The 18,608-nt window shown below is 64.4% G+C and overlaps 3 protein-coding genes across 3 annotated transcripts; all 3 read right to left on the reverse strand.

Moving 5' to 3' along the window:
* Window positions 1–178: 178 nt before the first annotated feature.
* UBE2S (ubiquitin conjugating enzyme E2 S) lies at window positions 179–5,620 on the reverse strand. The gene is made up of 5 exons (XM_090127722.1): window positions 5,516–5,620; window positions 4,702–4,725; window positions 3,893–4,040; window positions 2,660–2,850; window positions 179–716 (listed from the first exon to the last, which is right to left on the reverse strand). Exons 1-5 carry the CDS (start codon window positions 5,516–5,518, stop codon window positions 372–374), a joined length of 711 nt encoding a protein of 236 aa, XP_089983848.1. The 5' UTR covers window positions 5,519–5,620; the 3' UTR covers window positions 179–371.
* A 6-nt stretch (window positions 5,621–5,626) lies between these two features.
* SHISA7 (shisa family member 7) lies at window positions 5,627–12,960 on the reverse strand. Its single transcript, XM_090127558.1, has 5 exons — window positions 12,494–12,960; window positions 10,347–10,396; window positions 9,582–9,707; window positions 8,049–8,213; window positions 5,627–5,754 (listed from the first exon to the last, which is right to left on the reverse strand). The coding sequence occupies exons 1-5, from the start codon at window positions 12,958–12,960 to the stop codon at window positions 5,627–5,629; spliced, it is 936 nt and encodes a 311-aa protein (XP_089983684.1).
* Window positions 12,961–14,743: 1,783 nt separating this feature from the next.
* ISOC2 (isochorismatase domain containing 2) lies at window positions 14,744–18,487 on the reverse strand. Its single transcript, XM_090127728.1, has 5 exons — window positions 17,522–18,487; window positions 16,657–16,866; window positions 16,061–16,131; window positions 15,352–15,469; window positions 14,744–14,889 (listed from the first exon to the last, which is right to left on the reverse strand). Exons 1-5 carry the CDS (start codon window positions 17,651–17,653, stop codon window positions 14,806–14,808), a joined length of 615 nt encoding a protein of 204 aa, XP_089983854.1. The 5' UTR covers window positions 17,654–18,487; the 3' UTR covers window positions 14,744–14,805.
* Window positions 18,488–18,608: the final 121 nt, after the last annotated feature.

The following is an 18,608-nucleotide window of genomic DNA, read 5'->3' on the forward strand; positions in this document are numbered from 1 at the left end:
CGAAACCCATTGAGACCCAACGGACGACACCGCAGTAGAAAACAACGACCGCTTTAATCCCGCGTGGAATTTTTTTTTTTCCTTTTTTTTCCTTTTTTATAATTTAAATAACTTAAAGAAAAGGGGGGGGGAGGGGGAGGGAGAAAAAAAGTGATTGAAGGGCGGGGGGGGGGGGGGGAGGGGCAAAACGTGCCCCCCCTCCCAGGTGGGAAAACAACCAAAAAAACTGAATTGACCCCAAAACGAAATGGGTAAAAGTGGGGGGGGGGGTTGAAAAAGGGTTGGGATTATTGGGACCCGCCCCCCCCCCCGGATTTAAAGAGGGGGGGGGGGTTATAAAGGGAAAGGAAGGGAGGGGGGGGGGCACGCTCTTAAAGGCGCCGCAGCGCGCGCTTCTTGTCCGCCTTCTTCTTGGCCGCCTGCTTTTTGTCGCGGTCCCCCGCGTGTTTTTTCGCCATGGGGCCTTCGCTGGGGGGGGGGCCCGCGGTGCTCGTGGGGGGGGGGCCCGACGTCGAAGCCCCCGGCTCGTGGGACGCCGCGGTGGGATTGGAAGAAGCTGCAGTTCCGCCTCCGGCCACCGGGGGGCGCTGCGCGTGGATCTCGGTGAGCAGACGAGCGCGGGCGGCGTAGCCCTCGTAATCCTCCAATAGCAGCCGGCCCGCCTCCTCGTTCAGCGCGGACTCCGGGTTGGGGTGGATCAGCAAACAGCGGATGGTCTGAAATTGGGGGGGGGGCGTCAATGTGGGGTCCCTATAGGGCTCTATGGGGCTCCGGGGTTCCCTATGGGGTCTCATGGGTCCCTATGGGTCTCAATGGGGCTCCAGGGGTCCCTATGGGGGTCACATGAGTCCCTATGGGTCTCTATGGGGCTCCATGGGGTCCTTATGTGTCCCTATGGGGCTCTATGGATCTCTATGGGTCCCTATGGGTCTCTATGGGGTCCCTATGGGGTCTGGGCACCTCCATGGGGTCCTTATGTGTCCCTATGGGGCACTATGGATCTCTATGGGGTCTGGGCGCCTCCATGGGGTCCTTATGTGTCTCTATGGGTTTCTATGGGGCTCTGGGGGTCCCTATGGGGTCCCTATGGGGTCTGTGTGCCTCCATGGGGTCCTTATGTGTCCCTATGGGGCTCTATGGATCTCTATGGGTCCCTATGGGTTTCTATGGGGTCTCTATGGGTCCCTATGGGGTCTCATGGGTCCCTATGGGTCTCTATGGGGCTCTGGGGGTCCCTATGGGGCCTCATGGGTCCCTATGGGTCTCTATGGGGTTTGGGCGCCTCCATGGGGTCCTTATGTGTCCCTATGGGTCTCTATGGGTTTCTATGGGGTCTCTATGGGTCCCTATGGGTCTCTATGGGGCTCCCTATGGGGTCCCTATGGGGTCTGGGCGCCTCCATGGGGTCCTTATGTGTCCCTATGGGGCTCTATGGATTTCTATGGGTCCCTATGGGGTCTCTATCGGTCCCTATGGGTCTCTATGGGGCTCCACGGGTCCCTATGGGGTCACATGGGTCCCTATGGGTCTCTATGGGGCTCCATGGGGTCCTTATGTGTCCCTATGGGTCCCTATGGGGCTCTATGGATCTCTATGGGTCCCTATGAGTCTCTATGGGGCTCCCTATGGGGTCCCTATGGGGTCTGGGCGCCTCCATGGGGTCCTTATGTGTCCCTATGGGGCTCTATGGATCTCTATGGGTCCCTATGGGGTCTGGGCACCTCCATGGGGTCCTTATGTGTCCCTATGGGTCTTTATGGGGCTCTGGGGGTCCCTATGGCGTCCCTATGTGTCTTTATAGGGCTCTAGGGGTCCCTATGGGGTCTGTGCACCTCTATGGGGTCCTTATGTGTCCCTATGGGGCTCTATGGATATCTATGGGTCCCTATGGGGTCACATAGGTCCCTATGGGGTCCCTATGGGGTCTGTGTGCCTCCATGGGGTCCTTATGTGTCCCTATGGGTTTCTATGGATTTCTATGGGTCCCTCTGGGTTTCTATGGGGTCCCTATGGGTCTCTATGGGGTCTCTACGGGTCCCCCTATGGGTTTCTATGGGTCAATGTGGAGCCTCTATGGGGTCCTTATGGGGCTCTGTGGGGTCCTTATGGGTCTCTATGGGGTTCGGTGATTCTCTATGGGTTTCTATGGGGCTCTGTGGGTCCCTATGAAGCTCTATAGGATATCTACAGGTTCCCCCCCAAAGACCTCCCCCAGCCCCACAGAACCCCCCCAAACCCCACAAATCGCCCCCAAACTACCACCAACCCCTTTTAGAGGGGGGGTCCAACCTCAAAGCCCCCCCCAGCCCCATAGAACACCCCCAAACCCCATAGAACTGCCCCCAAACCCCATAGAACTGCCCCCAAACCCCACAGAACTGCCTCCAAATCCCCCCTAAACCGCACAGAATCGCCCCCACCCCCCCCAAACCCTTTTAGAGGGGGGGCCCCACCCCACAGCTCCCCCCCAGCCCCATAGAACCCCCCCAAACCCCACAGAATTGCCCTCAGACCCCACAACCCCTCTCCAACCCCACAGAACTGCCCCCAAACCCCACAGAACTGCCCCCAAACCCCCCCAAAACCCCAATGAACCGCCCCCAAACCCCCCCCAGCCCCTTTTAGAGGGGGGGTCCCACCCCGACGCCCCCCCCCTGACCAGCAGGACGTGTCTGAGCCCCAGCTCTGCGCTCCAGTCCCTCTTGAGGACGTTGACGCAGATCTCCCCGCTGGGTCCGACGTTGGGGTGGAAGATTTTGGTCAGGAAAAATCCTTTGGGGGGGGCCGAAGGAAATTCCTTCCCCAGCACCAACTTCATCCTAAAAAGCCCCCCCGCGTACGGGGTGCCTTCTGTAATGGGGGGGGGGGGGGGATAATGGGGTTAATGGGGGTTTGTAGGGCACAGAGACCCCAAAAACGACCCCAAAATGGCACAAGAGGGACTTTTATAAGGGGGGAGGGGGGAAATAATGGGGTTATTGGGGGTTTGTAGGGCACAGAGACCCCCCCAAACCCCCCCCCCCAGGGTCTTTTATAGGGGGGGGAGGCCACATAGAGGGATTAATGGGGTTTATAGGGCACAGAGACCCCCCCAAACCCCCCCAGGGTCTTTCCTAAGGGAGAAGGTCATATAGAGGGGTTAACAGGGGCTTATAGGGCACAGAGAGCCCCCAAACGCCCCCCCCCAGGGTCTTTTATGGGGGGGGGCCACATAGAGGCATTAATGGGGGTTTATAGGGCACAGAGACCCCAAAAACGACCCCCCAAAATGGTGGAACAGGGACTTTTATAAGGGGGGGAAATAATGGGGTTAATGGGGGTTTATAGGGCACAAAGACCCCCCCAAACCCCCCCCAAAATGGCTCAATGGGGTCTTCCTTAAGGGCAGGGGGGAAATAATGGGGTTAATGGGGCTTATAGGGCACAGAGACCCCCCCCAAAACCCCCCCCCCAGGGTCTTTTTTAGGGGGGGGGCACATAGAGGAGTTAATGGGGGTTTATAGGGCACAGAGACCCCCCCAAAACCCCCCCCAGGGTCTCCCATAAGGGAGGGGGAGCATATAGAGCTTAATGGGGGCTTATAGAGCACAAAGACCCCCCCCAAACCCCTCCCCCAAAGGGCTCAATGGGGTCTTCCTTAAGGTTTGTGGGGAATAATGGGGTTAATGGGGTTTATAGGGCACAGAGACCCCCCCAAACCCCCCCCCCGGGGTCTTTCCTAAGGGAGGGGGTGACGTAGGGGGGTTAACAGGGGTTTATAGGGCACAGAGACCCCCCCAAACCCCCCCAAGTGGCTCAATGGGGTCTTCCATAAGTGTGGGGGGGAAATAATGGGGTTAATGGGGTTTTATAGGGCACAGAGACCCCCCCGCCCCCCCCCACACCGGCTCACCAGGCCCTTCGATGGTGACCTGCACGTCGGTGACGTCCTCCTCGTTAGGGAAGAGCTTAATTCCCGGGGGGGGGTCGGACGTCAGCGTGGAAACTTCCTTATAGAGCAGGCGCAGGGTGTGGGGGGGCAGGTTTTCCACGTTGGAGTTCTAAAAATTTGGGGGGGGGGGGGTAAAAAATAAAGGGGTTGAGGGCTTTGCCCCCCCCCCCCCCCCAGTGCAAAAAAAAAAAGGGGAAACCACCCCAAAAATGAAATGGGAGGGGGCAAAAAAACGACCCCCCCCCCCCATAATGTCCACACAGAGGTGCCCTATTGCCCCCCCCCATAAAGAAAAGCCCTTATTGGCCCCCCCATAAAGAAAACCCCTTACTGCCCCCCCAATAAACCCCTCAATGCCCCCCCAATAAACCCCCACAAAGACCCCTTACTGCCCCCCCCCCCCCAATACCCCCTTAAAGACCCCTCATTAACCCCCCCCCCCAATTAAGGACATTTCTCGCCCCCCCCCCCAAATATCCCCATAGAAACCCCTTATTGCCCTCCCAAAATAAATGAAACCTTTAATTACTCCCCCCCCTCATTAAGGACACCCCTTATTGCCCCCCCCCCAATAGAGAACACCCCTCAATGCCCCCCCAAAACCCCCACAGAGACCCCTAAACCCCCCCCAACAAACAACCCCCCCTTCATCCCCCCCCCCATTAAAGACCCCCTTATTGCCCCCCCCCCCCCCCCCAAGACCCCTCCTTGCCCCCCCATTTCATGCTGTGTGGGGAGGGGGGTCTCATTTTATTCCCCCCCCTCCTCACCTGCCACGCTGCACCGCGGGGCTCCTAAAACCAAAACAAAACGGGGGGGGGGGGGGCACTTAATTACCCCATTTAGAACCCAACCCCCCCCCCAGCCCCCCTTACGACCCCCCCCCCTTTAAAACCCCCCCCCTCAGCCCCCCAAACACATTTCAGGACCCACAAGTTTGCCTCCCCCCCCCCCCAAAAAAAACCCCATCTCCCACCCCCCGATGACCGCCCCCCCCCAACCTGAAACCCCCCCCAACCTAAAGCCCCCCCATTTCTAAAGACCCCCCCCCAAACCTAACGCCCCTCCTGCCCCCCCCCCACAAAAACTCCACCTCCCACCTTCACGACCCCCCCCGCGAAGACCCTCCCCCCCCAACCTAACGGCCGTCCCCCCCCCACGAAGCCCCACCCCCCACCACCTCGACCCCCCCCAACCTAAAGACCCCCCCATATCTAAATACCCCCACCCAAACCTAACGCCCCCCCCCACAAAAAAGCCCCACCTCCCACCACCTCGACCCCCCCCCAGCCTAAAAACCCCCCCAACCTAAAGCCCCTCCCGCCCCCCCCACTTTGAGGCCTACCCCCAAACCAGGCCCAACTGAAGCCTGGACCCCCCCCCCCCAAAAAAACCCATACCCCCCCCCCCCGACACCACGTGACCCACCCCTCAACCCCCCCGCCCAACTCTCAGACTCCCCCCCCAATTTAACAGACCCCCCCTGAGGCCTACACCCCCCCCCCCCCCCCAACAGGCCCCGTTTGAGGCCTACACCGCCCCCTGAAGCCTACCGCGGCCTACACCCCCCCCCCAAACCCTCACCATGGCGCCGGGTCCGAACCGGGGCGGTACAGCGGAACCGGGAGGACCCCCCCGGAGGGAGGACCCCCCCCGGAGGGAGGGCAGAAGCCGGGGCCGCCCGTAGGCCCCGCGCTACCCCCGCTGCGCTGAGGATCCCCTCCTCCTCCGCCGCCGCCGCCGCCCGCCCGCCGCGCTGAGGCGCTGCGCGCGAAGGGGCCGCCTTTTATCACCTCGGAACCGCCGGCCACGCCCACTTTGCGCTGCGACCAATAGGGGGAGGCAGGGAGGGAGGGAACCGAGCGCGGATTGGTGAAAAGAGCGGAAGGGGAGGGGGGAGAGGCTAACGGTCGGCGGAAAAGGCGGAGCGCGGGTTTGAACGCGTTGATTGGCGGTTGGGGAGGCCAATGGGAGGGCGGATGGGATGGGGGGTGGGAGGGAGGAAAGAGGGGGTGGGGAGACATCGCTGAGCGACAGCGGGAGCGGCCAATGGGAGCGCGGGGCGGTGCGTGGAGGCGGGGAAAGCGCTGAGCGACAGCGCGGGTGACCAATGAGAGAGAGAAGCGGTGGAAAAGAAAAAAATGAAGCCGTAAACACGTGACGTCACTTTATTTTCGGAAAGAAAAAAATAAAATAAAATTTTGGTCCTTTTCGCTTTTTTTGGCCGTTTTTTGCTTCGGTCGGAACGGGGGGGGGAGGGGGGGGAAAGGGGGCGGGGCTAAGGCACGTGGGCCCGGGGGCGGGGCTTAAGGGGGCGGGGCTATGGCTTGTGACGTCATCGGGCGGGGTGTGACATCATCGAGAAAAGGCCCCGCCCACGCGGTGACGTCATTGGAGGGGGGGCGTTAAGTGGGGGGGGGTCCACAGTGCTGACGTCACCGTCGTGGGGGGGAAGGGGGGGGCACAGTGCTGACGTCATCGGAGGCGGCGTGACGTCATCGGAGGGCGGCGGCGGCGTGACGTCATCACGGGGGGGCGGGGCGTGACGTCATCCGTCCGCGCCGCCGCCGCAGCGTTGTGACGTCATCAGCGTGCGACGCCATCGGGCAGCGACATCATCGTACGGCGGGGGGGGGGGGGGGGGGGGGGCGGGATGACCTCGGGTGACCCCCGAGGGGGGGGGGGGCTCAAATGGGGGGGGGGGCAAATGGGGGCCCAGAAGGGGGGGTTTGGGGGGGGGGGGCAATGGGGGGCTTTATGGGGGGGGGGTCATTATGGGGGGGGCTCCCGGTGTGGGCGGGTCCAATAATGGGGTCTGGGGGGGGTTTAATGGGGTGGGGGTCTCAATGGGGGGGGGGGGATTTATGGGGGGGGTCCCAAGGGGGGTCTCTATGGGGGGGGGTCCATGGGGGGTTCAATATTGGGGTCTGGGGGGGGGGGTTAATGGGGTGGGGGTCTCAATGGGGGGAGGGGGGGTCTGGGGGGGGGCAATGGGGTGGGGGTCTCAATGGAGGGTCACCATAAGGGGGGGGGTCTTAATGGGGGGGGTCCCGAAGTGGGGTCTTGGGGGGGGGGGGTCTCAATGGGGGTCTTAATGGGGGGGTCTCTATGGGGGGGTCCCAAAGTGGGGTCCGTAGGGGGGGGTCTCAATGGGGGGGGTCTCTAAGGGGGGGGTTTGGGGGGGGTCCCAATGAGGGTCTCAATGGGGGGGGTCCCAAAGTGGGGTCTTGGGGGGGTCTCTATGGGGGGGGTCCCAAAATGGGGTCTTTTGGGGGGGGGGGTCTCTATTGGGGGGGGGGGTTTCCATGGAGGGTCTTTGAGGGGGGGTGGGTTCCAAAGGGGGGTCCTATGGGGGGGGGGGTGTCTCCATGGGGGGGGTCCCAAATTGGAAACCATGGGGGGGGGGGGGGTCTCAATGGGGGTCTCAATGGGGGGGGGTCCGAAAATGGGGTCTTGGGGTGGGGGTCCTCAATGGGGGTCTCCATGGGGGGGGGGGTCCCAAAATGGGGTCCTTGGGGAGGGGGGGGTCTCAATGTGGGGGTCTCTATGGGGGGGGTCCCAAAATGGGGTCTTTTGGGGGGGGGGGTCTCCATGGAGGGTCTTCAGGGGGGGGGGGTGGGTTCCAAAGGGGGGTCCTATGGGGGGGGGGGTCTCAATTGGGGGGGGGGGTCCTCAATGACGGGGGGGTCTCCCTGTTGCCCCCCCCCCCCCTAAACGGTGACCTCATTGCGACTCCCTGTGTGCAGATGTGGGGGGGGCTGCGTGGGGGGGGGTCCCGGTAAGAACTGCCCCCCCCCAAAAGTGCTTCGCCGGGTTGGGGCGACCCCCCCGTAACCCCCCCCCCCTCCATAAACCCCCCCAACCCCATAAGCTCCCCCCGCCGCCGCCCCCCCCCCCCCGACCCCAAACAACCCCAAACGATGTTCGGATGGTGGGGAGGGGGGGGGGCCGCCCCCTATTCCCCCCCCCCCCCCCCCCGCGAGGCTGCTTTGGGAGGGGGAGGGGTGCAAAGTTTGGGGGGGGTGGGTGTGGGGGGGGGGGGGGCGGTGATGCCGGTGCCCCCCCCCCCCGGCGGGGTGGTGGGTGCGGGGTATGGTGCCCCCCCCCCCAAATAAACATTCCTGAGACAGGACCCGGCGGTGGGGGGGGGGGCGGTGATGGGGGTGGGGGTGGGGGGGGGGGGGCAAAGGAAGGGTTCCGCGTGGGGTGGGGGGGGGCGCGGCCCCGCTCCCCCCCCCAAATGGGATCCATGGGGCTGCGGGGTCGTCGGGGTTGTGGTCGGCTGTGGGGAGAAATTGGGGGGGGGGGGGGTTATGGGGGGGGGCTATGGGGGATTTGGGGGGTCTGTGGGGTCATAATAGGGCCATATGGGGGATCTATGGGGTCTATGGGGATCTATGGGGTCATAATAGGGTCATATGGGGATCTATGGGGTCTATGGGGATCTATGGGGTCATAATAGGGTCATATGGGGATCTATGGGGTGTATGGGGATCTATGGGGTCATAATAGGGTCATATGGGGATCTATGGGGTCTATGGGGATCTATGGGGTCATAATAGGGTCATATGGGGATCTATGGGGTCATAATAGAGTCATATGGGGATCTATGGGGTCTATGGGGATCTATGGGGTCATAATAGGGCCATATGGAGATCTATGGGGTCTATCGGGTCCATGGGGAACCTATGGGGCACAGGGGGATCTATGGGGTGTATGGGGTCATATGGAGTCGTATGGGGATCTATGGGGCCGTATGGGGATCTATGGGGTCATATGGGGATCTGTGGGGTCATATGGAGATCTATGGGGGATCTATGGGGCGCAGATGGATCTATGAAGGATTTATGGGGATCTATGTGGGATCTATGGGGTGTATGGGGTCATATGGGGATCTATAGGGGATCTATGGGGCTGTATGGGGTTATATGGGGTTGTATGGGGACCTATGGGGCTGTATGGCGATCTGTGGGGTCATAATAGGGTCATATGGAGATCTATGCGGGATTTATGGGGTCATATGGGGATCTATGGGGACCTATGAGGCGGAGGAGGATTTATGGGGGATTTATGGGACCGTATGGGGATCTATGGGGGATTTATGGGGGATCTATGGGGTGCAGGGGGATCTACGGAGATCTATGGGGCCATATGGGGATCTATGGAGGATTTATGGGGATCTACGGGGGATCTTTGGGGCGCAGTGAGATCTATGGGGTGCGTGGGATGATATGGGGTTGTATGGGGACCTATGGGGTCGTATGGGTACCTATGGGGCCATATGTGATCTATGGGGCCATATGGGATCCCTGGGGCCACGTGAGGTCATATGGGGACATATGGGGTCACATAGGGCCATATAGGGCTGTATGGGGTAATATGGGGCCGTATGGGGTCATATGGGGCCCTATGGGGTCTGTGGGGCCATATAGGGCCATATGGGGCCGTATGGGGTCATATGGGGGATTTATGGGTATCTATGGTGCCATATGGGATCTATGGGGGATTTACAGGTATCTATGGGGCTGTATGGGGTCTGTGGGGCCATATGGGGTCTGTGGGGCCGTATGGGGCCGTATGGGGCCGTATGGGGCCGTATGGGGCTGTATGGGGCCGTATGGGGCCGTATGGGGCCGTATGGGGCACTCACCCAGGCGGCGCAGCGAGGCGCAGCGCCCTCGGGGGGGTCCGGGGCTCTCGTAGGGGGGGGGCAGCGGAGTCAGGGTGTGGAAGGAGCGGGAGCAGCTCAGGGGGCCGGGGGGGGGCAGGCGCCAATCTATGGGGCGGGGGGGGGCAGGGTCACCCTATAGGGCTCAGACCCCCCCTTACGCCCCACCCCCCCCGGCATCCCTACAGGACCCCCACCTGTGTGACCCCCCCAATGTGCCCCCCACCCCATAACCACAGGGAATCCTCCTGTCACCCCATAGGACCCCCCCCCATATCCCCATGAGACCTCATAACCCCCCCACGTCCCCATAGCCCCCCTACGACCCCATATCCCCCCATGTGACCCCATGCCCCCCCATAACCCCCATATGACCCCATATCCCCCAATTTGACTCCCTACCCCATCCCATAGCCCCCAAACCCCCCCCCAACTCCCCATATGGCCCCACATCCCCCCTTTATGTCCCCGTATCGCCCCATATGACCCCATATCCCCTAATTTGACCCCATATCCCCCCCACGTGACCCCATACCTCCCCCTGTGACCCCATATCCCCCAATTTGACCCCATAGCCCTCCCTTGACCCCATATCCCCCCTTTACGTCCCCGTATCCCCCCCATACCCCCCGCATATGACCCCATAACCCCCCCATGACCCCATAACCCCCCATATCCCCCCATATGACCCCATAACCCCCCCCATCCGACCCCACAGACCCCAATTTGACCCCCCCCCAAACCCACCCATAGTGGCGGAGCGGCGCTCGGGGCTCCCCAGGTTCAGATGCAGGTAGCTGTGATACAGGGGGTCTGCAAATTGGGGGGGGGGCACACAGTCAGCACCCACAGAGCCCCCCCCCACCCCCCCCACCCCATAGGACCCCCCCCGCACCCCCATAACGACTCCCACCCCTACAGGACCCCCACAAACCCTACAGGACCCCCCACCCTTATTGGAAGACCCTCCCCCCTCCCCACCCCTTTAGGACCCCCCACCCACCCCATAGGACCCCCCCACCCCTATAAAACCCCCCAACCCTATAGGCCCCCCCCCCTCCAACCCTATAAGACCCCCCCACCCCTATAGGACCCCCCCAACCCTATAGGATCTCCCCAAACCCCCTATAGGACCCCCCAATGCCTCCCGCCATCTATGGGCCCCCCACCCCAATTAGACCCCCCCCCCAACCCCTATAGGACCCCCCAACCCTATAAGACCCCCCCTCACCCCATTAGGACCCCCACCCCCCACAGGATCCCCTCACCCCTATAAGACCCCTCCCCCCAACCCCCTTTAGGACCCCCCCCCCCCTCCAAACCCCCCATAGGACCCCCCCAACCCCCCCCCAACCCCTATAGACCCCCCCATTCTATGCCCCCCCCCCACCCCATTGGGACGCCCCCCCCCCCCATAAGGACCCCCGCCCCCCCCCCCCCGTACCATTGCCGTATCTGATGGGGGGGGGCCGTGGAGGGGCGCAGTCGGGGGGCGGGGGGGGCACAGCTCCGCTGCTGCGCCGCTCCCCCCCCCGCTCCGCCCCCCCCGCCCGCAGCCGCAGCGCCTCCAGCGCCCTATAGGGGGAGACACGGCCCTATGGGACCCCAAATCCGCCCCACGGCCCCATAAATCCCTATGGGACCCCCACAGCCCCATACGGCCCCCCATGACCCCCCCATATCCCCCAAAACCCCCCATATCCCCCCATATGCCCCCCATGTCTGCCATATCCCCCCCATATCCCCCCATAACCCCCATCACCCCCATACCCACCCCATAAACCCCCCATATCCCCCCGTACCCCCCCATATCTCCCATATCCCCCCAAATCCCCCATATAGCCCCCCATATCCCCTCATACCACCCCATACACCATCACCCCCCAAACCACCCCATATACCCCCATCACCCCCCATACCCACCCCATATAAACCCCATATCCCCCGTATCTCCCCCATATAATCCCCCCATATCCCCCCCCAAAACCCCATATCCCCTCATTACCCCCCGTATCCCCCCCCAAATCCCCCAATACTCCCCCATATCCTTCCATACCCCCCCAGAACCCCCCCATACCCCCCCCATAGACCCCAATTACCCCCCATATCCCCCCATACCCCCCATATCTCCCATATCCCCCCCCAAATCCCCCATATAACCCCCCTGTACCCCCCATAACCCCCATATCCCCCCCATAGACCCCATAACCCCCCATATCTCCCCATAACCCCCCCATATCCCCCCATTCCCCCCCATATCCCCCCCATAACCCCCCCATACCTCCCATATCCCCCCCATAGACCCCAATTACCCCCCATATCCCCCCATAACCCCCCCATTACCCCCCATATCTCCCATATCCCCGCCAAATCCCCCATATAACCCCCCCATACCCCCCATAGACCCCGCATATCCCCCCCGTAGACCCCAATTACCCCCCATAGACCCCCATATCTCCCATATCCCCCCCCAAATCCCCCATATAACCCCGCCATACCCCCCCATAACCCCCATAGACCCCCCATATCCGCCCCATAGACCCCAATTACCCCCCATATCTCCCATATCCCCCCCCAAATCCCCCATATAACCCCCCCATCCCCCCCTATCCCCCCATATAACCCCCCTATACCCCCCAAATCCCCCCATACCCCCCCATACCCCCCCCATAACCCCCGCATAGACCCCAATTACACCCCATATCCCCCCATAACCCCCATATCTCCCATATTCCCCCCCAAATCCCCCCTATAACCCCCCCATACCCCCCATACCCCCCATAGACCCCCCATAGACCCCAATTACCCCCCATATCTCCCATATCCCCCCCCAAATCCCCCATATAACCCCCCTATTACCACCCCATACCCCCCCATACCCCCCCCCCCCTCACCTGCTGCCCCTCCTCCCCCCTCCTCTCCGCAGCACGAGCCCGGCGGCCACGCCCACCCCCACGGCCCCGCCCACCGCGCAGGCAGCGACCGCCCCGTGCGGGGGGGCGTGGCCAGCCGGCGGTGACTCCGCCCCTTCCCCTTCCCGGGGGGCGTGGCCGGAAGGAGTGGGCGTATCCCGGAAGTCGGGGCGCGGGCGCTGATTGGCGCAGCGGCGTTGCTCCAAACGGCGGGAGCGGTGCTCGCAACAGAAGCGGAGGTGGCAGCTGCCGCAGCAGAAACGGAACGGCCCGGTGGAGCAGTTGAAAGCGGCGTCGTATTGGCCGGTCACGTCGTAATATCCCTGGCATTGCTCCGGTGCGGGGCCGGGGGGCGGCGGGGGGCGGGCGCTGGGGGCGGGGGGGGGGAGGGGGGTCCGAAAGGAGGGAACGAGCGGCGGGACGGAGGTGACCGGAAGGGGCGGGGTCATCGTTAGACAGGCGACCAATGGGAGAGAGGGAACGGCCGTAAGGGGCGGGCTCTAGGCGGACGGGTCCAATGGGAGCGAGGCGTTCGGGGAGGGCGGGTCCATAAGGGGCGGGGTCTGTGTGGGCGCGTCCAATGGGAGGGAGGCTCCCGTGGAGGGCACGCCCATAAGGGGCGGGGTCTGTAAGGGCGCGTCCAATGGGAGGGAGACTCTCGTGGAGGGCACGCCCACCGGGGGCGGAGTCGTACGGAGGGAGCCGCCCAATGGGAGCGGGGCTTTCATGGGCACGCCCCAAAGGGGCGGAGTCTGTCAAAGCACGGCCAATGGGAGCGAGGCGTTCGTGGGGGACACGCCCACCGGGGGCGTGGCCGTAAGGAGGGATGCGGGCGTTGGGGGCGGGGTCAACGCCGAAGCCACGCCCACCGGGGTTCGAAGGGGGGGGGAGGGGGGAGGTCCCCCCCCGGCGGTGGCGGCGTGGGGGGGGGATGGGAGGGGACGCCGGGGAGAGGGGGGGGGAGGGGAGGAGGGGGGAGATGGGGGAAATGGGGGGGGCAGGGGGGAGGGAGGCGAGGAGGGCAGCCAGGAGGGGGGGCAGCGCCGGCTGCATGGCGGGGGGGGGGGGTCCTAATTAATGGGGGGGGGGGCAGTGGGGGGACACGGGAGGGGGGGCTTCAATGGGGGGAGGGAAAGACGGGGGGGCAATGAGGGTGGGAAGGTGCAGGGGGGGGCAATGGGGGTCGTAAATTAGAGGGGGGGGTCTTTGGGGGGGGGAATGGGGACTTTAATTGGGGCTGGGGGCTGCTGGGGGGTTGGGGGGGGGGTTGACCCGTTAGGGGTGGGAAATGGGGTCTTTAATTGGGGCTGGGGGGCCGCATTGGGACGGTGGGCTGTGAGGGGGGGGGTCTTCAGTTGGGGGGGGGGGGGCGAAGTCAGAAGCTGAAAGAAAGCGGGGGAGGGGGGGGGGTGGGAGTTTGTGTGGGGGGGTCCCCGTTACCCACAATGCAGCGCTCCGGCGCTCCGTCTCCATGGCAGCGCCGCCGTCTCCATGGCAACGTCGCCATGGCAACCGCTCCTCACTCCCCCCCCCCCCCCCCCAAGAAAAAAACCCCCCACGCCGGGGCTCCCTTCACCTCCCCCCCCCCCCCCCCCCCATAAATAAAAGCCCCCCCATGGCTTTGCACACGCGTGTGCCCCCACGCTGCCCCCCCCCCCCCCATGCTGTCACACTCGCTCCTATCACCCCCACGCTGTCACACAGTGCCGCCCCCCCCCCCCCAGCCCCACTCACCCAATGCTGGGGGTCCCGATGGGGGTCCCGGGGAGGGGGATGGGGGGGGGGTTCTGAGGGGGGGGGTCCCGTCCGTCCCCGTGGCGCCGCGAGGGATTCAGCCACGGCTCTGGGGGGGGGGGAAAGGGGGGGGCTATAATGGGGGGGGGCGGCTGGGGGTGGGAGCTGATTGGCTGAGAGCGGCCAATGGGGGCGGGGGGCGGGGCTTGGCGGGTCCATTAAGGAAAGGGCGGAGTGGGCGGGGTTTAAAAGGGGGCGGGGTTTAAAAGGGGGCGGGGCTTGGCGACCCCCCCCCCCCCCCAGAATGCAGAGCACGTGTGGAATTGGGGGGGGGGGATTTATTGAAATGGGGGGAGACCCCAAATTGTGGGGGGGGAGCAGAGACCACAAAGACCCCGATGTGGGGGGGTGGGGGGGGGCCACAGAGCCCACATTGGGGGGGGTGGGAATCAAAGTGGGGGGGGGCTGGAAATCAAAGGCGGGGGGGGGGCAGCGACCCCAAACTGGGGGCTATGGAGCCAAATTGGGGGGGGGCACGGAGCCCAAATTGGGTGGGGGTCTCAGAGCCCCCCCCCAGGCCCCAGCATCCCCAGCAGCGGCAGCAGCCCCGTATCCGGCGCCGGCTCCTTAATGAGCTGCTGCACCTGCGGGATGTTAATTAGGTGAATTAATTAGAGAGCCGGGTTAACGAAGCCCACCGAGCCCCAATGAGAGGAGAGGGGGGGGGCGGGGCTTTGCCGAGGGGGCGGGGCTGAGAGGAAGGGGCGGGGCTAGGCGGAAAGTGGGCGGGGTTAAACCGGAGGCGGGCGGTGGGCGGGGCCAAGCCGCGCGGTGGGCGTGGCCTCGTTCTTAAAGCGATACGCGCACAGCTTTGTACAGCATTGGGGGGGTGGGCTTGTGGGCGTGGCCGAGGCGAGGGGGCGTAGCCAGCCCCAAATGGGCGTGGCCTCGCTCTTAAAGCGACACGCGTGTTCAAGTGATGGGCGTGGCTTCGCTCTTAAAGCGATACACACACCGATATGATGATGGGAGGGTGGGCTTGTGGGCGTGGCCGGTCCAAAAAAAAAGAGGAGGGGCGTGGCTTGGCGCAGGGGGCGTGGCCTAACCTGGCGGAAGCGGGGATGGCGGCTGTCCTGCAGCAGCTGCAGCACGAGGCTCTCGCTGGTGGTCAGGAACGCCCCGCTCTGCCGCAGGCGGCTCAGGGCCACCATGCGATCCACCTGGCTGGGGGGGGGGCGCAGCATGGGACCCCCCCCTCCCCACCCCGGCGTGGGGGTCCCCAATCCCTCAGGGCGCCGTGTTGTGCCCCTATGGCTCCTAACCCCCCCCATACCTCCCATGCCCCCCCCCCATGGCTCAAAAGCCCCCTCCCCATGTCTCCCATGCCCCCCCCCTCTTTCCCCCCCCCTATGGCTTTCATTCCCCCCCCCCCATGGCTCTTATACCCCCCCATATCTCCCATAACCCCCCCCCCCCGGCTCCTATTCTCCCCCCTCCCCATATCCTACCCCCCCCCCATGGCTCCTAACCCCCCCAATGTCTCCCATCCCAACCATGAGTCCCATCCCCCCCCATGTATCCTATCCCCCCCCCCCATGGCTCTCATATGCCCCCCCCCCCCAAAGCCTCCCATACCCCCCCCTTTGGCTTTCATACCCCCCCCATGTCTCCCACCCCCCCCATGAGTCCCACCCCCCCCAAATCCCCTTTATTCCCCCCCATTTATCCCATTACCCCACTGTAGCCTCTCCCCCCCCTCCCCCCCTCGCCCCCCCCCCAGCTCTCAGCCCCCCCCCCCATTTGCCCCCCCCCCACCTCCGGGATGAGCAGCCATCCACCACCACGTGCACATCCAGCCCGCGCTCCAGCAGATCCAGCGCCGTGCACTGGGGGGGGCACAAATAACACATGGACCCCCCCCCCCCCCCCCTCAAAGGACCCCTCCGTGACCCCCCCAGCTCCCGTGGAAGCCCCTCTTAAACAGGAGAATATTGAGGTCCCCCAAAACCTTCTGCACCCCCCCCAGAGCCTATGGGACCCCCCCCAAATCCCCAGGATATTGGGGTCCCCCCCGAAGCCATATTGGACACTGGACCCCCCCAGACCCCTCTGCACATTGGGGTCCCACTCAGCCCCCAGGACCCCCATATCCCCCCCCAGCCCCTCTAAGACCCCCCAGACCCCCCATTATTGGGATCTCAGCCGCCCCAGGACCCCCCCAGCCCTTCTGGGACCCCCCCAGATCCATCAGACACTGGGATCCCTTTCAGCCCCCCCAGGACCCCCATATCCCCCCCCAACCCCCCTGGGACCCCCCAGACCCCCCATTATTGGGACCTCAGCCCCCCACCCTCCCCCCCCCAACCCTTCTAGGATTCCCCCCCATCCTTGGGGTCTCCCCCCCCCCTCACCAGGATGCAGGCCTGCGTCTCAATGCCGCAGAGCAGCACCGAGGTGAGGTGGGGGCGGCGGCGCAGCTCCCCCTCGAGGGGGGGCACCATGCTGAAGGTCGTTTTGGGGTAACGGGGCAAATCCTGAGCCCCCAATTCCGGCACCGTGGGGCCCAAAGCCTGCGGGTTCTGCTCTGTCACCAAGGCCGGAACCCCCAGCAGGCGGCAAGCCTTGAGGGGGGGGTAAAAAAAAGGGGGGGGGGGAGACCTTTAGCCTTTCTGGGACCCCCCCCACACCTTACAGCACCGGGGGTCTCCCCAGGATCCCCCAAGTGCTTCTGGGACCCCCAGACCCCGCATTATTGGGGGCTCAGCCCACCAGGACCCCCCCCCCCACCCCAGACCCATCGGATGTTCAACTCCCCAGGACCCCCATGTAACCCCCCCGGGGTCTGGGGTTCTGTGTGACATTGGGGGGGGGGGTCCTAAAGGCCAAATATTGGGGTTCTGAGGGCAAAAAGGGGGGGGGTGGGGTCCTGTGTGTCATTGGGGGGGGGGTCCTAAAGGTATAGAAGAGCAATTATTGGGGTTCTGATGTTATGTGAGGGGGGAGGATGGAAGCTTGGGGGTCCTAAAGGTGTGTTGTGGGGGTCGGCGGGGGGGGCAGTCAAACTGTGGGTCTCCAGACCCATAAGGTGCGATGGGGGTTGAATTTACGTGCCCCCCCCCCAAAACATCCAGAGTGGGGTGGCACAGATTTGGGGGTCCGTCGGTGCAGACAGGAGGAGACGCCTCAATGTGGGGCTGTCGGGGGGGGGGGGGGCGTTGCAGCCCAATTAAATTGGAGTTTATTTATTTGGGGGGGGGAGGGGGAGGGGGGGGGTACCTGGAGGACGCGGGCGGCGACGGCGACCACGTGGGGGAAATGGGCGACGATGGGACGGAAGCGCTCCTGCAGGTCGCAGAGGAGGAGCAGGGCGCTGCCCGGGGCCAGGCGGCCCAGGCGGGGTGCGGCCATGGCCGTGGGGGGGGGCGGGGAGGGGGCGGACACACGTGGGTGGGACGCACGTGGGTGGGACCCCGGAAATGGGGAGAGTGGAGGAATCACGTGATCGCCGCTCCCCGCCAACCGGCAGCGTGGGAGCGGTCACGTGAGCGTGGCCAACGCCCGCCGCGGCGGCCAATAGGAAGTTGGCGAAGTCCCGCCCCCCACACGCGGCCAATCAGGAAGCGAGCTTTGAGCCCCTCCGCCCGAGCCACGCCCACCAGCTGCCGAGCCAATCAGAGCAGGCGGATTGGACGCGGCCCCCCTACGCCCCCAACTCTCGCAGCCAATCGGACGCCAGCAGGAGCGCGACGCGCCTTCCTGCCGGCGAATCGGAAGCCGCGAGGTGCAGCGCCCGCAGGCCACGCCCCTTCCGGCGGCTCAGCCAATGGGAGCGGCGCAGTCAAGCAACACGTGACTGGGGAAAGCGGCGCGGCAGCCGGGAGGGCGTTACCATAGAGATGCACCACCACGGATGGGGCAGAGCGCCGCCAAGCCAGGCCACGCCCCCTCCAAAGCCCCGCCCACCGCAGCGCTGGGACGCGGAAGGGCCGCAGCGTTGGCTTTATTTGGGGGGGGGGGTTTTACAGCGGACCCCCCCGGAGCGCCCCACAGAATTGGGGAGGGGGGCTGAATCGCAGCGCCCATCCGAGCACTGAGGGGGGGGGGGGCCGCCCCCAGTGCTGCCCCTATCAGGGCTTCAATCCCATAGGACCCCCCGCCCCTCTACCACCCCCAGGCCAGGACGTCCATGTTAAACCCCACCCTAAGACTCAGGACCCCCCCCCAATTCAGAGCCCCGAGGGTCAGACCCAACCTGCTTCCCCCCCACTTAGGACCCCCCCAGGACACAACACCCCCCCCCCCCCCCCAACCCTGGTCAGACCCCCCCCTTCCAGTTCAGACCCACTCCCCCAGGTCAGACCCC

Source organism: Phasianus colchicus, chromosome 31 (genome assembly GCF_987193195.1).
Source record: "Phasianus colchicus chromosome 31, bPhaCol1.hap1.1, whole genome shotgun sequence".
In the NCBI taxonomy this organism is placed as follows: Eukaryota; Metazoa; Chordata; class Aves; order Galliformes; family Phasianidae; genus Phasianus; species Phasianus colchicus.